General features: G+C 40.1%; 1 protein-coding gene across 4 annotated transcripts in view; it reads right to left on the reverse strand.

The window, feature by feature from the left end:
- The window catches only part of Pola1 (DNA polymerase alpha 1, catalytic subunit), a 303336-nt gene extending 293110 nt beyond the window's left edge, over positions 1-10226 (reverse strand). Inside the window, exons 1-4 of one of the 4 annotated variants that reach the window (XM_004872235.3) lie at positions 9958-10226; positions 5304-5428; positions 1746-1842; positions 493-573 (exon numbers count right to left, since the gene is read on the reverse strand). In XM_004872235.3, the coding sequence (XP_004872292.2) occupies positions 493-573; positions 1746-1842; positions 5304-5428; positions 9958-9982 (328 nt within the window). In that variant the 5' untranslated portion in view covers positions 9983-10226. Of the gene's footprint in view, positions 1-492; positions 574-1745; positions 1843-5303; positions 5429-9939 lie in introns of all 4 variants that reach the window. The other 3 variants (XM_004872234.3, XM_087193611.1, XM_021250181.2) reach the window with 3 other exon arrangements.
- Between the last annotated feature and the right edge of the window lie 7071 nt (positions 10227-17297).

Raw genomic sequence — 17297 nt, forward strand, 5'->3', positions numbered from 1 at the left:
ATTTTCCATTCTCATTTTACAAGAACTAAATCAGCCTGTTTACTCGGAAAAAAAATTGCCAATGATTGTAGCTAAGAAATTCTGACAATCGTTCGTATCATTTTAAATTTCAATTAAACAAAGCAAGTTGATTACACTAGTTTTAAACCTTGTTATTGTACTGTACAATTATCAAAGAGCTAAAATTCTAAGTACTTCAGTAGGAATTAAAAGACATCACTTATTGTTGCAGCCCTTCAAGACTGAATATTTCAAATTGAGTTAAAAAAAACCAAACTTTTCTGATAATGGAGACATGAAACTATTTCCTAGTGGTATTTTTGTTTCTTACATATAATTTTCTTCACAACTATGCTTCTCTATTAGAACATATTCTCTGTCTAAAAACAACTCTGCTAGGCCCTTCTCCCTCCCAGGGAGATATCCCAAGTCATTTTGAATTTCAGACAATTCTTTAAATTGCAAACAATATGCCTGAAAACAAAACAATACCTTTCTCACTGGTGTCAAGAGCATCATCATCAAGGTCATCATCAAAAATCTCTCGGCCATCTTCCACATAGCCAGTTCCATCTGCAGGGACAAAATTTAATATTAGAATCAAATTTCTGAAAGTAACCAGTAATATTTTAGTCATAACCAAAAAACACTTTTATACCCACTCAAAAATGGCCTATTCCATTTTTAAGTGTAGCAGAATCCTGTTCAAACAGGTGTCAGACAAGGCACAGCATCCACACAGCAGATGTGGAGTCAAAACCAAAGGATATACAGTGTACTATACCTACCAATGTAAGCTAGGGAAATGATTTGGCCCATGGTATCAAAAACTTTGCCACAAAAGGTTGTTTTATTTTTTTCTCTACCAAAAGAATAAAAAATAAGACTCAAGAATACCACAAGCCCAGAAAGTCATCCTAGTCTATGAAGAAAAACTGGCAATAAAGATGAATGCAATTACAGAAGTAGAAATATAGTCATAGGCACAGTCTACGTCTTCCTGTGGTCAGTACTAACATGCCCAAGAAAGCAGACTCTGGAAAGAAGCTTTTCAGAAGGGGCAGGAGAACAGCAGGACCAGCCTTTAACAGTACTCTCCACTGCTCAAGTTGCCTCATTCCTACAACCTGTGTATTCCTCATAGCAACACAGGCAGATAGTTTTCTGACCTCTACATTACAGATGAAAAACTTCTGGCTTGCTGATATTAAGTAACATGTCGAAGGTCACAGAATTGGAGGGTGGAAAAGACACAACTTGAACCTGCATCTCTTAATTCCAGATGTGTGTTGGCCCCACAGACATGTGGCTATTCCCAACTCCTTTTTTTTTTCTTTTCTTTTTTGGTGCTGGGAGTTAAAGCAAGGTCTTGAACATCCTCTCAATTTCTACACAGCTGCTTCCTGGAGAATTTATACTACATCCTAAGACATGTGCCTAGTTTCTCCAAAATGCACCGATCAATTTCCTGTTGTTCTGCTTCCTCATCTTCAAATAACCAAGGAAAGGGCCGGGGATTTAGCTCAGTGGTGCCGCCGCCTGCCTCACAAGCGAGAGGTCCCGAGTTTGATCCTCAGTACAAAAAAAACCCAAAAAAACAAAAACAAATAACTAAGGAAAATCCAAACCAAAGGTAAGACCTTAGCAATGCTTTGTATCTGCCAAGGCAGAGCAGCAACTCCACTACACAAAATCAGTGAGAAGCAACTAACGTGGTACCTGGCAGGCAATTTCCTCCCACATACCATCATCCACGATCCAGTCATCATCCTGGCGTGCCTGAACCAGCTTTGAATACCGTTCTTCATCAACTTCTTCATAAACACTTGTGAAGTCCTCGACCTGCCAACATACAAGTTTGAGAATAAGCTTTAAATGGAGTGAAAGTGTTAAACAATTCTGATGAAAAAATTGTCAAACTGAAACTGGAATGGCAGCCTGATGGAGTAGCTGCAACCAAATCATGAGTTCTGACATTCAACACCACTACAGGGTTTTCCTTAAATAGACATCAATTAACTTAGTATTCCTTTTAGGTGGGTGTTAACATAAGATATTAAATGATTCCATTAGCATAATACACTTGTCATACCATCAATTACTCATCTACTTCATAAAAAACAAACTGAATTATAGCCAATTCTTCATTAGCTGCTTTGGGGATTATTCACTTGTAATTTCTACACTGGTTTCTCCTATTCTTAGCAAACCTGTAAGGCATACAACCCTCCTTCTCTACTACCTGAAGGATGCTTTATGAAAAAATAATAATTCTTAATAACTGTTCAACCAACCAAATGAAATTGAAAAGGTAAATCTTTATTCACTCCCCTCCAGAAATTAGCAAAGCAAACATATTCTATATTCTATAGGCAAACAAGAAAGTTTCTGAGCAATGTTTGCCTTGCCACTGATCTCCCATCATTCTCAGGACTTAAAACTGCACAGAGTTAAATCTCGAGCTCTTTGAAAGCTAAGTCCAGAGAGAGCAGCAGGTCCACCAATCACATTGGCAACCTGACTGCCAGACGGTCCAAGCACCATGAGCTACTGATATTAATAAAGCAGACCACCTCTGCAGTTAGAGTAATAAACAGAAGAGATGCATACCACTGCTACAGCTACCATGGGGCAGATCACTGACTTCCCAGATGACTGGTTAGCAAGGTATCAACAACACCTCATTTAAAATTTCCCCTTCTCTCAAGAGTTCTGCTTTTGTTTTGTTTTCCTTTGTCAGTACTAAGACACTCAACCACTGAGCTACATTCCCATTCTCCCTCCTTTTTTTGCCATCTCATCAAGTTGCCCAGGGTGGTCTTGAGCTTGTAATCCTCCTCTATCAGGCTCCTGAATAACTCCCTCCTGAAGCATGTACCACCACACCTGGCTTTCTGCAATTTTCAAGTAGGGTACAAGGAAAAACAACTACCTCCACCTTAAAAGCTAAGGCTGAAAAAACTTGGACACAGAGCTTAGCCCAATGGCCAGAACTGAATGGATTTCTGCCACACCTACAAAGTATGTAATAATTACAGGACTAGGCTTCACTTCTACACCTTTTTTATCTACTCTGCAGGAATCACTAGCAAATACTGATTTGGCCTTTCACCATTTGGTAACAGAAATTACACAACCAACCAAATTAAGTCTTTAACAAGTCAAACACAAACCAGTCCAATTAACATGATTATATTTGTATTATGACCCACTAGATTATTTGCAGCCTGTCATTTCTAAAGGGGTGGCTATGGGCTAGCTAATGCCTGATCACCTTTCTCTAAAGTCTCTGTGGGATATCAGTTGAATTTGAGATTTTCCTCTTTTTAGAGAAAATGGATAGCACTGGTTTTAGTTGTTGTAACTGGATCTTAGAAGATTTCCGAAGATCCACAGAATCTGTATATTTCACCATGAGCTTTGTGAATCATTTTACATTATAAGAAAGATTCATTTGTGTAATATTAAGATTGTGTATTATTAGCTAAAAACACTCCTTTGTTTTGATGTAAGATGACTGAGAGTTTTGTAACATCTCATGTACATTGGCTTTTTTTTCAGCTGTTTCAGATTCAGGGAGTTTTGTAGCTTCTCGAGCTCGGCGAGAAAAAAAAAAAATCAAAGAAAGGATGCAAAAAAAAAAAAATCCTAAAGTTTCGGTTCATCTGTAGAATAAGATGCCAGTACCCTGTTTCCCTAAATAATGGTAGATGTCTTTGTTGACATGGAAAGCTGTGTTTTGTTTTGTTTTGTTGAGGCAGGGTCTCCTTTTGTAGTTCATGCTGGGCCTGAACTCACTATGTAGCCCAGGCTGGCCTCGAACTCTTGGAGATCCTCCTGCTTCAGCCTCCCGAGTGCTGGGATTACAGGCGCGTGCCATCATGCCCAGCAAGAAATCTGTTTTTTTTTTGTACCGGGGATCAAACTCGGGTCCTTGTGCTTGCGCAGCAGGCGGCGACACCACTGAGCTAAATCCCTGGCCTGTGTTATACATTTTGATCCTCATTTACACTTTGTTTCTCACACCAGAAAAATTATTTGGTATTTACACATGTGTGTCCAATTTATTTTACTTAAGAGTATGGCTTCAATGTGCATCTATTTAGCTATAAATATCTCTAGTTTTTCATTCTTTATGGCTGAGTAGTACTCCATTTTATATTAAAAAAAAAACACATCTTCTTTATCCAGTCACCAGCTGATGAGCATCAGGGCTGTTTCCAAGATTTAGCTATTACAAACTGTGCCACTATAAACATGGGTGGGAATATATAACTGTGGTATGATGCTTTTAATTCTTTTGGGAAGATACCCAGCGGGGAAATAGCTGGGCCAAATGGGACCTCTAATCCTAGCTTTTTGAGGTATCTCCATACTGATTTTCACAGTGGTTACACCAGTCTACACTCCCACCAACAGGAGAGAAGGATTCCTTTTCCCCACAGCCCCACCAGCATTTGTTATTGGTTGATTTCATGACAGCAGCCATTCTTTCTGGGGTGAGGTGGAATCTCAGCATTGTTTTCATTTGCATCTCTCAGATGACCAGTGATGCTGAACATTTTTTCTTATGTTTACTTGCTGTTTCTACTTCTTTGTCTGAGAAATGTCTGTTCATTTCAGATGCCCATTTTTGGATTGGGTCTTTAAATTTGGGAGGTCTGATTTTTTTAAGTTCTTTATATATTCCAGATAGTAGACCTATTAATCACTTTCTAACCTTGACAGTTAAGATACTCAGAAGATGCTGAAGGTAAAGCTACACACTGTGATGCACTAAGTAGCCACTCTGTTTTTACTGGCAGGCCGTAAACAGTTGTAGAAGAAAACAGCCAAAAGAGCATCTCATTCAATCTTACAAGCAGGACATGGCAGAAAGAAGGTCCCATTCTCCATTGCCCCAGGCACTGCAAATGAGACTAGGAAGAACAATTCTGTTCAAGGAAAAGGTGTGCAGACTGCTCACTACCTTAAGGGTAAAGTAAAATCACATCCAAGATGCCCTAGTGAGGCCACGGGACTTACTACAGATGCAGCATGCTGAATAAGGAAAACATACAGTACAGCTAGTTCATTTTTGAATTCTAAACTCTTGTGTAAAGTGCCTTATGGGAACTTCTGAGTCAAGCACTCTCCATAATCTGTAAATCTACCTCATACCCTCATTTGTCCAAATCTAAGAAACTATATTAGTTTGAAATATATATTTCTAATTGATGACAAGGGGACATAAGACTACCTGCAGGCTATGAATTTGATGAAACACACAAGGAAAAAAAGAAGTAAGAAAAATGGTTACTTACTTCATATTTATACTTCTCACCAGCTTTAGCCTTTTTCAGTTTTTCTAGAGCTTCCTGGCGTCCTTTCTTTGATTTTTTTTCTCGCCGAGCTCGAGAAGCTACAAAACTCCCTGAATCTGAAACAGCTGAAAAAAAAGCCAATGTACATGAGATGTTACAAAACTATCAGTCATCTTACATCAAAACAAAGGAGTGTTTTTAGCCAATAATACACAATCTTAATATTACACAAATGAATCTTTCTTATAATGTAAAATGATTCACAAAGCTCATGGTGAAATATACAGATTCTGTGGATCTTCGGAAATCTTCTAAGATCCAGTTACAACAACTAAAACCAGTGCTATCCATTTTCTCTAAAAAGAGGAAAATCTCAAATTCAACTGATATCCCACAGAGACTTTAGAGAAAGGTGATCAGGCATTAGCTAGCCCATAGCCACCCCTTTAGAAATGACAGGCTGCAAATAATCTAGTGGGTCATAAAAGGATTATTCATTTTGTATTTTATTAATCAACACTTGAAAAGCTTTAAGAATCATCTGTTCTTTGCAAAGTACTAGGTGCTATAAGGGACACAAAGTGTTCCTGCACTCACAGAACTTAATGTTACTATGGAATATAAGTAGCAACTGGATCTAAAACAGTATTTCAAAGTAATACATATCCTAACAGAGGTTTAGTTAAAGTAGCTGGAATTTCAGAGTAGAAACAGAGTGAGAGCTGAGAAAATTTAACAAAGGTGCCTCTGAGTATTGATTCTATCACTGATTTCAAGGCCTTTGTTGGTTATGTCATTATAGGATAATAGTAAAAAATTACAAAGGTTAAAATGCATTTTGTCAAAAATTACTGAAATACCAAGAGGGCCTCTGTTTATTCATTCAACTTTCGAAGTATTCATACTTTGGGTCATTACAAACTAACCACCCCACACACGTACGGAAAAAAATTCATTTACAGAATTCAGACTTTCATGTATCAGCTGATGAATAACCAAGTTGAGACAATGGTGTTGCCTCCAAGACATGACTTTAGGCTCAGCATGACTGCCATCTATGTCTGGGAAGTTGAGTATATTATTGTATTTGGTGCTAATTAATTTATTAAAAGAGTAGATACAGGAATGGAGACATACTGGCAAGAGGAACCCTAAAAGCTCTAACCCCACTGGAACATTCACATTAAGCTGTTTGACCAAGTGCTTAGCTGAAATAAAAGATACAATCTAAAGAGTATGTACCAAATGCAAGCAATAAACCACTGACAACTGTATCTTAAAGGTGGAATGTAATTAGAAATCTTTTTACAGCTTTCTGGAAATGAAATCTCTATAACATCTCAGTCTATTGTCTGATTTCAAATCCTTTTTCAGAAAGGCATTAAGTAAAAATTAAAGAATCCAGGTACTTCACGATGACAGTCACAAAATCTTGGGTGTAATTCAAATGATTTTAAAAATCTTGAGCAGCCCTACCTAACATGAGAAGGTCTCAGAGGTTATCAAACATGACTAGTAAGAGTGAAAAGCTAGCCTCACTTTGTTCTCTTCAAGACTTCCTTAATACCTGACAAAATCTATAGGTCTTTAAATGGGCTTACTCCACAGGCAACACTTCCACAACACAGGGTTGGAGTACAATTATTAAGTAAGACAGAGCTGCCTGTCCTCAAAGGGCTCAGTCAAGTAAAGCAAAAGGACCTGACACTACCACCGTACCATAAATATGGTACCACAGAAGAAGTAAGAACACAGTACGAGCAGAGGAGAGAGCCATTAATTTTGCCTGGGGAATCAGGAAGCGTTTCACAGGGGAAGTTTCCAATATAGGGCTAGAAAGAGGAGTAAAATTACTACACCATCAGACAGTGTGGTTAAAAAGTGGCATAAGCAGAGGAAGACGCATGAGCCAAATTAGAAAGGGATGGAAATTTAAGGTGTACTCAGAAACTGAGAGGAAGAAGTCAGTGCAGAAGGTAATGTGACATGAGAGTGTAATGTGACATGACAGTGTAGATTGGGTAGGAGAATCAAGAGATTAAGGAGAAGCAGCACATCCCAGTTCTGCCATTTAGTGGGTGACATGAGATCACTAGTTAACACAAGTTAAGCAGTGGACAACTGTCTGTTTTAATCTGCCTAGCATCAACACTGTTTGTGAAATTCCCCCCTACAAGGCCTGACATTTCACAGAGCCTATGCCCGACTACAGAAGCTAAAGAAAGTCAGGTGTTTTTTTCCAGATACCCTTGCAGCTACGGCATAGGCCAGTGATGGTGAACCTTTTAGAGCTTCCAATGATAACAAACAGCCAGCTGTGGCACACATGCCATAGGTTTGCCACCACTGGCATAGGGGTGTAAATAGGCTCTACCAATTAGAAACACCTGCTCAGACTTTAAGTCAGAGGCTAATGTCCCAAGGAGGAGGATATGGACTTAAAGAAGATTCTAGAAGCAGCAACAGATTGAGAATGTAGGTCAATAGTGCCAAGCAATGTTGGACTGTATAAGCTATAGCACCAAATTCTTGGTCATGGTTGGCAATGACCTCAATGGCCCAGTTCTGTGCACAATTTTAATCACTGTTTCTCACTAACCAGCTCCCAGGTTGGCTTTCCAGTTCTCCTGGGTTTCTGCAAACAACACAGTATTCGAATAAATTCCTTTTCTTTTCAAATCAGCTAGGGTTGGTTCCTGTAGCTTACAATAAAGGGACTCTGGCTAATGCAAGGTCCTTACCCATGAAATGAGGTAACTGTGTCTGTTTCATAAAGGTGTAAGGATTAAAGGAGGGTGGCTATCTTACTTTGCACTTAGAAATATAGAAGAAAATAATTTAATGTTTGTCAGTATAGATACAGGGTAGTCAAACACACACACACATATATACCTCACATACACCACAGCTAGCTGAAGAACAGTGTAGCTTCAGAAAGCAAAAATAAAGCAAAATGGTTTCCTCAGGGAAGACTCAATATAGCACCACATACAACTGGATGCTTGCCATCCCAACTCCATGAAGACAGAAACCATGTCCAGTCCACCCATCATCACACTGCCAAAGCCTGGCAGAATGCTTATGCCTGGGAGACACATAATAAATATTTTTGCTGAATGAACCGCTGTACCCATTTTTTGAGTACAATGAGATCTCCCATCTCTTTTCATACATAGTTACAGCTATCTATAGTTTTCAACTTTTCACAGCCATTGTCACGGTGTTCCACCTTCTAATACTTAAGAAATACAAAGCCTAGGTTTTCTTTTTTTTGGAATATGTCTCCAATGCTTCATGTAAGTTAGCTAAAAAATATAAGCATGAAAAGAAAATCCAGTTACAAAACTTAAACATTTGGTTCAAAATTACCATCTAGAGTACCTCCACCCTCCCCCAAAGCAGACAGAGACACCAGCCTGCAGCAGTCCTTCAGGTAACAATCTTTCAGTCTGCTCTAAAGGAAAAATTCCAGTCACAATTCCCAGCAACTACTTAATCAACACCATGACTTAAGAGGGGTCTCAAGATTGCACAGTATCCTCCAGAGAGTGATTTCTTGATGTTCAGATGGCGTACAGTTTTAGGATGAAGAAAGGGCTTAGTGGCAAATCACTGATAGAGGGCTGCAAAGACTGTTCGAGTACTCACATCCTACATCCCATTTGAAATCCAGGCCAGTCGACTCTCCAAAATAAATTGTCTTTAAAAACGAAAGGCTAAAGAACAAATGGAAATCTGTGATTTACAACTAGGTGAATGCAAAGGAAGCTGATTAGGAAGCATTAATGGTGATGTATTTGAGTGACAGGAGATGTGACGCTTGGGCCAAGAAAGTGAAGCATCTGATTTTAAGTTAGAAGTTCACTGAAGTTAAGTCACATTTTAGTTGAACGCTGTTCAAAAATCAGAAATCAGACAAACCCATTTGCATTCTTGTATTCTATTTTTGGAAAGAAAAGATTTACCACTGCCAAACTGAGTGATATACAGGGCATCTGAAATACTGCTGCACAGATGCTTTTTTTTTTTTTAGAAACTTCACCAAAATTGGCTAGACTTGAACACTATTTCTATGCACCACTTAAAGAACTTTCCACAGAAGTATCTGAAAGGAAAAAATTGTTAATACATAAAGTAGAAACCCATTTGTATCTGGTGACAACACTTAAGAGCTTGCTTTCCTGCTCAGTTACAATATGCAGCAATTTTCCTGGGAGTTCCTAGAAAGGGAGATGCTATTATGGTCTCTCCTAGCACTCAAGTAGACACTTGAGGTGGGAGCAGAGAAATTCTTCCAGTTAAGACAGTACCCCACTGGGACCAGTCGGGATGAAGTTGTGCCTAGCACGTGGATGCGACTCACCAAAGGAAATAAAAATGGTCAGGGAGACTCTGAGGCAGAGGTGAGGGAGCTTTTCAAACAAAAAACTGTTGCAGTGGGTGATGCGAGTTTGCCAAGAGTGAACTCCCCGGCCTGGAAACCGCTTCCGACCCCCGCAGGGTCCATACCCAGACCGGCCGGCGGAGCAAGCCAGACAAGCACCTCCCTCGGAAGAAATAAAAGAGACCGCCCCCCCAACACCTGCAATCACCCACACTCCCAAACTAGTGCCCTAAGCGCGGAGTTGTCCCTCACCGCTAGTCCCAAGCTTACAGTCGTCGCCGTGCACGGGAGCCATGGTCTCGGAGTCTCCCGATTCCGCGCCAACAAGCCCGAAACTGGCGCGGGGGCCGAGATAGGCGCCAGCCCGAAAGCCAATCAGCGGCTCGGGAGGCTGCGGACTTCCGCCCGGAAGGCCACTGACGTGCCGTGCCGCACTGCGCCCCGCCCCCGGCCTTCCCGCGGGCGCGCGTTTGGCGCCCTGTGATGATGACCCCTTAGGGAAAAACTGGAATTGAGGAGAAGCCCGTGGAGAGCAGGAGAAAGAGGCGGTCGGGCGCTGAAAAGGAGCTTCGCAGAGACACTGCGCAGGCGCACGCACGCTACTGAGAAAAGATTTGGAAGCGTGAGAATAGGGGTTCTCTGTTTCTGAGAGATGATTTTCTAGGAAAAGAGGCGCAGACGGGCAGCATGTGGGCGTGGTTGGACCCGGCAGGCCAGGAGCCCGGGAAAGCGACTGCCTCCTGGTGTGCGCTGGGACTTTTGCCCAATACTTTGCCTCTTAGAGTGTGAACACAGTCGCTGTATGAGTATATAATATATATATGTATGCCCCTACTTAAAGATATATGCATTACCTTAACCAAATGACTAAAAAGTAACATCACCAATATGCAGCAATCTGACCTCTTATGTCTCCTGATAGATAACACTTGAAAAAGAAACAACATTGTCTATGTGGTTGCAAAAATGTCTAACCTGAATCTAACCATAAAGAAACAATCAGATATGTTCAAAGTACACACAACCTACAGACCTATTCAAAGTGCAAAACAACCTACAGTGTATCTTGCCTGGACCCCTTCAAAATATTAATGTTATGAAAAGCAAAAAGGACATTTGATTCTTGTACAGTGCATGCAATATATGCACCTTATTTTATCTTTTTCCAAATAGATGTAACATTTCTGATTGCTTGGAAATTTTTTCCGCTTTATAATTCATTTAATATGATGTTAGGATATGATTGATATATTGTGATACATAACACATAGTAATTCATACTTTGACACACTGTTTAAAGTACTAGTACAGATTTATGTCTACATTTCCCTTTAAAATTGTTAGAAGTTTTATAGTTTTATTATTAAGTTTATTCCTAACAGAAGGGAACCATTTTGGCTAAGCATCGGTAAGAACCAACTCTTCCATACCAATTTTACCTGTCTTATTTTCATCATGGAAGCTTAAAACTAAGCATTTCAAATCTTATTTCTTTTTCATTACTGCTATGGTCTGAAAGCTTGTCCTCCCAAAATTCATATGTTGAAAACTAATCACCCATATGGTGGTATTAGGAGGTGGAGCCTATGGAAGGTGATTAGGTTGAGGGGGAGGGGCTTATGAATGAGATTAGTGTCCTTCTGAAATAGTCTCCTTGCTATTTCTACCATGTGATGACACCGCAAGAAAGTGGCTTCTATGAACCAGAAAGCAGACCCTCACCAGACTCTGAATCTGCTGGCACCTGGAGTCTTGTAGTTCCCAGCCTCAAGAACTGTGAAAAATAAATTTATGTTCTTTACAAGCCACCATAACAATTGTTTGTAAGCCACCATAACAGTTTATGGTACTTTGTTATAGCAGCGTGAACATAGTAAGACAACTACAGACATAGTTTGGGGGCCAGTGCCTGTAGAACACTTTCATATCACAATATGACTTCTGGTCCTGTACATTCAGGTTACAACGCCAGGTAAAGTAGCATATGAGATAGGAGTATTCCTGGAAGCTACTCCTAAACCAGGAGGTCTATCAACAACTTACATGTATATGAAAGTTAACCCACACAAATGACACTGACTAAACTAAATGCAACATCAATTTAACTTCAGTGTAGAATAATCCCCAAATGCCTTTCCCCACTCCAGCACCACAAGGAAGGAGGGGAAAATTCTATCAAAAGGACCGGTGAAGCTGATTGCTAAATATTCAGGAGCTTTGTAACGTGGTGGTTAAACTGTCAGTAAATTGAAATCAGCCATACTTGTAATATTTATAACATGAGAATTGGCAAATGATGCAAATCAGAGCTTTTTTTCTTTTTGGGGGGCAGGGTGGGGGATATTACCAGCAAACCAGGACAGAGCAAGAATGTAGCTTCTTAGTGTCCACACAGCTGCCCTAATATCCCTTGGCTGCCTACCTTCAGACTAATACATGACAGAGAAGTAAATATCAGGCATATTTAAAGACACTATGAGTGTCTCTTACATTTAGCCATACCTAACTCTGGGAATTATACTTATTTTATTTTATTTACCTTATTTATTGAAACTCAGTCAAGTAAACAGCAGATGGGGATCCAGCCCACTTCCTTCTGGGCAGCACTGTCTTCAGAGTCACTGCAAAGCCCAGTGTCTAGGCCACCTGCAATGGCAGAAATGGTCAGTATACCCTTTACAAGATGTGATTTTATCAGTGATTTTGACTTAGCATCTCCCTTTGTGCCTGGTTCTCCTGGCTCCCTCAGATTCCTGATATTCTCTCACAAACTTCTTTCCCTCCTCCTCCTCCTCCTTCTCCTCCTCCTCCTCATTCTCTTCTCTCTCCTCTCCCTTCTCTTAAATCAGAAGACAGTTTCTGTTGCTTGCAACTCATATCCCTGGCTGACACACCATTCTATTTCTTTGCTTTAGTCTCATTACATACTCAGAAATCCCCTGGTTAGGATTTCAGATACTTCAGGACAGAAGAATGCTAGGTTGAAGATGAAAGCATTCCAACATTCAGGAAATGATGCTCTCCACAATCAATTAGTAGGTGCTTATTCTAGTTAAAACATGTCTTTTAGGAATTTAAGGAAAGTAGTACTGTCCCCAAGAGACCATCTCTGGTTGTCCTAAGGGAATCTAGTCAATATGCATAACACTGAGAACAAGACCCTGGGCTTCAAAGACCAAGAAGGGATGATCCGAGAAGGCTTCCCTAAAAGAAGCCAGCACTTGGCACTCCCAAACCCCAATCCCACAGACCTATCCTCTCTAACTAGGGAAGCTCCCCATGAGACTTGACCTTCATAAATACATCTCTGACTTGTCTCTCATGGTATTAAAAAGTAAATTCAGCATTTTTGTTCATTCACCCCTGTCAGACAAATAATCTTTTTGAAGATATGGTTTTCTAGATCTATTAAATTGAGAGGAGGGGGAGACACACTACAATTAGCCATTAATCATTCCACTTCATAACCATTCCTTTTTCAAATCTGTTAATAACAACTCAGCAATTATTTGATTCTAGAAAAACCAATAGCAATTTAAACGTGTGCCATCCATGTAGATATATTGCCACACATTATACCCTGTGAGATTTAATCTTGGATGAAGACTACAATATAAAACAGTGAGTTTAGAGGCTATATCCTTCAGTGATTTAAATCCTAACTGCCATATCCCTAGTGGCTTCTAGATAGAAAGTTTATTTTCTTAAGGTGATCATAAAAATTAATTAATTAACAATAGCCAAGCATGCTGGGACACATCTGTAATCCCAGTACTCAGAAGACTGAGGTAGGAGGATCACTGAGTTTGAGGTCATCCTGGGCTAGATAGTGACTTCAAGGTCAGTCTGAACTACATACATAGTGAGACCTTGTCTCAAAAACAATTAACAATAAAAACAGATATCTGCATATACTGTATATCTTAACCAAAAAGCACCAAGTAAATTAAGTACCTAGAATGAAAATTAACCATCTTCGAGTACCCCTTTTGTGACACATCTTTTTTTTTTTTTTTGGTACTGGGGATTGAACTCGGGACCTTGTGCTTGCTACGCAGGTGGCGGAACCACTGAGCTAAATCCCCGGCCCTCGAGTACCCCTTTTATGTGGACCTAATTTTAGCCACTCAAGCCAATGCATCTGTATTCCTTCCTCAAAACCATTAGTGTATGATGCACTTGGTCCGGCTCTTCTAGAAAGCAATGTTAGATCTGTCCCCTCAAGTGATTCAACATGAATTATTGATCGATGGGCAGATCCTTAGTGATAACAGCCTAGGCTCACAGCATAAACATGCAATGTTATTGTGAATCATACCTACCGACAAAGACAAATAGCTGTACTAACGCTTCAGAACTTTCCAAATGAGCAGCAAAAACTAAAACTTGTGAATGGAAAACTAGAACTCATCTGGGAAGTAGTAAAGTCATTGGAATTAAGAAATATGAGTTAGAATGTTGATCACGTGATTGGTTGGTAGTGAATTTCAGCAGAGAATGGCAGCATGAAAGTTTCACACTTTACATATGGTCAGTATTCTATAAAACACAGCCAAAGTTGAGAACATGGTCTAGATGAGGGATTGCTAAACCTTCAGTGGCATGACTAACCTGGACAGAAATATTCAGTCAAACAATACCTAATCACAAGTGCCTGGACATGCCTCTTTCATAAGGAAATAGGGTTCATCTCCCATCTGTATCTTACAGTATTTAGCATTGTGGCTTCCTGTGAATTGAATGCCTTCTGGATTACCCAAAAGATTCTATGCAAGGTCAGCACTAGTTTTATTAGAAACAATACAAAAGATTCCACCTTTGTTATTAAACATCTGTCACCAACAGAAATCACTGCCCAACACCATCTCTGTGGTTTGGGTTTAGGAAATGGAAAAGTATTTTTTAGTTCATGTAGTCACTTTTACTTCATCATGTTATCCTTCCCCTTCCTTCAATATTAAAGACAAATTATTTCATTTCCCTTAGTCTTTAACTACTTATTGAATAATTTCCACCAGTGAGACAAACTTGCACAGTCAAGAATTTGTTTAAAAAAAAAACACCAATGTGAAAGTAGAAAGGAAACTATTAGACAAGAGGAAGGGAATCAGGGAGAGGGAGGACAGGGATGTGAAGGAGGGTGATGTTATATGTATGTATGAAAATGGAACAGTGAAACTCAATATTTTATAAAATTAAGTTGCACTAATAAAAATATATAGGAAAAGATGAGATAAAATTAATAAATGTAAACAGGAGTTTGTTTTATAACCTTCTGCTTTAAAAGATCATCCTGGAAACAAAAGATGCTAAAAGTGGGGACCCGGGGATTTAGCTCAGTGGTGCCGCCGCCTGCCTCACAAGTGCAAGGTCCCGAGTTTGATCCCCGGTACCAAAAAAAGAAAAAGTGCGGGTGGGGCACGCCCCTCCCACCAAACCTTCCTAGCAAGGTAAATCTGCGAGAAGTTATGTATTTCTATATAAAGCTGATGCCCTCCAAAGCCACATATACATTATCCTTAGATCCACAACAAAGATCATGCTTTGATGGACATTTTTCTCCATTGGCATAAATAATGATTAGCTACACTTGATAACTTCCTGTTATATCTATGCTTCTTTGATATAATGGACACATTCCTAAACATTCCTGTCAATATTTACTTGTACTTTGTATGTTACAGGCCACCTTACATTCTTTAACTAAATTGTTTTAATTTTTATTTTTTTAATTTTTAAACTAAATTTCTTTGAGATCATTGTAGATTCATAAGCATTTGTAAGAAATGATATAGAAAGATCCCATGTGCCCTTTCCCCAGTACATAAATATTCACTCAACCAATACATGGTCACAAATGTGTGGATACTCTACCAGCTATCTTCTATTGGTAACATCTTGCAAGACTATAGTACTGTATCACAACAAGGATATTGACATTTATTTGGCCAAGACATAGGACATTTTTATCACTGAGGATTCTCGTGTTACGTTTAGACAGACATAGCTGCTTCCCTCTTTCTCCTCAGTCCATCCTCAGCCATTGACAACTATAAACCTCTTTTCCATTTCTATGATTTTGTATCTGAGTCTCACTGAAAGTGTTTCATTTCTCTTGGGTAAACACGTAAGAGCAGAACTGCTGAGTCGTGCCACAGTCAAATCTAAAGTAAACTGCTGAACTTTTCCAAGGCGTCTGAGCCACTTCACATTTCCACCAGCAATGTAAGAAAGATTCAGTCGGCGCGGCGCTGAGTCGGTGGCAATGGCTGAGGAGAAGGAGGAGCAGGCCGAGGTGGCTGCGCTGCCTCGGTACCGCTCTAAAGTTTGTACAAAAAGCATCTACTTATTGAGACCCTCTTGACTTAGAAAGAGATGTGGGGGGATTCTCAGTCTGGTAACAGAACAGGATCTTTTCGGACTGGTTGAAAGCTTTTTCTGCAGCAGTCATGTTGAAAACCTTGTGTTGACTTTCCTCGTGTTCTGAAATGGGAGCATAAAACTTTACTCCGTCACTTCGTCTTAAAATAGCAAAACTTTGCTGTTTTCTGCAGATCTAAGACCTTGTTACAGAACTCTGCCAAAAAAAAAATGTTTACAGAAGAATGTGTTGTGATTAGAGAAGAATATGCTGGTGTGTAGATTTCAAACTCCCTGGACAATATGAATAACAAACACTGTCTTTGTTTCTACAGTGGGAGCCAAGAAGAGAGGTTTGCTCCCGGGTGGAACAGGGATTATCCTCCTCCTCCCCTTAAGAGTCATGCTCAAGAGAGACACTCTGGCAACTTTCCTGGCAGAGATTCACTTCCCTTTGATTTCCAGGGGCATTCGGGGCCTCCTTTTGCAAATGTAGAGGAGCATTCTTTCAGCTATGGAGCTAGAGATGGACCGCATGGCGACTATCGAGGAGGGGAGGGACCAGGACATGATTTCAGCGGGGGACATTTTTCATCTACTGATTTCCAGAGCAGAGATTCTTCACAGTTGGGCTTCGGGGGTAGGGACATATATTCTGGGGATTTTCGGGATAGAGAAGGACCACCTGTGGACTATAGGGGAGAGGATGGTACTTCTATGGATTTTAGAGGAAGGGAGACACCTCATATGAACTACAGGGACAGGGATACTCACACTGTTGACTTCACAGGTAGAGATCCTCCATCTGACTTTAGGGGCCAGGGCACTTACGATTTAGATTTTAGAGGCCAGGATGGATCCCATGCAGATTTTAGAGGAAGAGATTTATCAGATTTGGATTTCAGGACCAGAGATCAGTCCCGTTCTGATTTTAGGAATAGAGATGTATCGGATTTGGACTTTAGGGATAAACACGGAACACAGGTGGACTTTAGAGGCTGAGGTTCAGGAACTACTGATCTAGACTTTAGGGACAGGGATACACCACATTCAGACTTCAGAGGTAGATACCCGTCCAGGACTGATCAGGATTTTAGGGGCAGAGAGATAGGAACTTGTGTGGAATTTAAAGACAGGGAGATGCCTCCTGTGGATCCAAAACTTTTGGATTACCTTCAGCCCTCTACACAAGATAGAGAACATTCTTGTATGAACGTGAACAAGAGAGAAGAATCCACATATGACCATAC

Source organism: Heterocephalus glaber, unplaced genomic scaffold, assembly GCF_053883595.1.
Source record: "Heterocephalus glaber isolate CG9 unplaced genomic scaffold, H.glaber_assembly_v1.0 deba00001594, whole genome shotgun sequence".
Taxonomy (NCBI): domain Eukaryota; kingdom Metazoa; phylum Chordata; class Mammalia; order Rodentia; family Bathyergidae; genus Heterocephalus; species Heterocephalus glaber.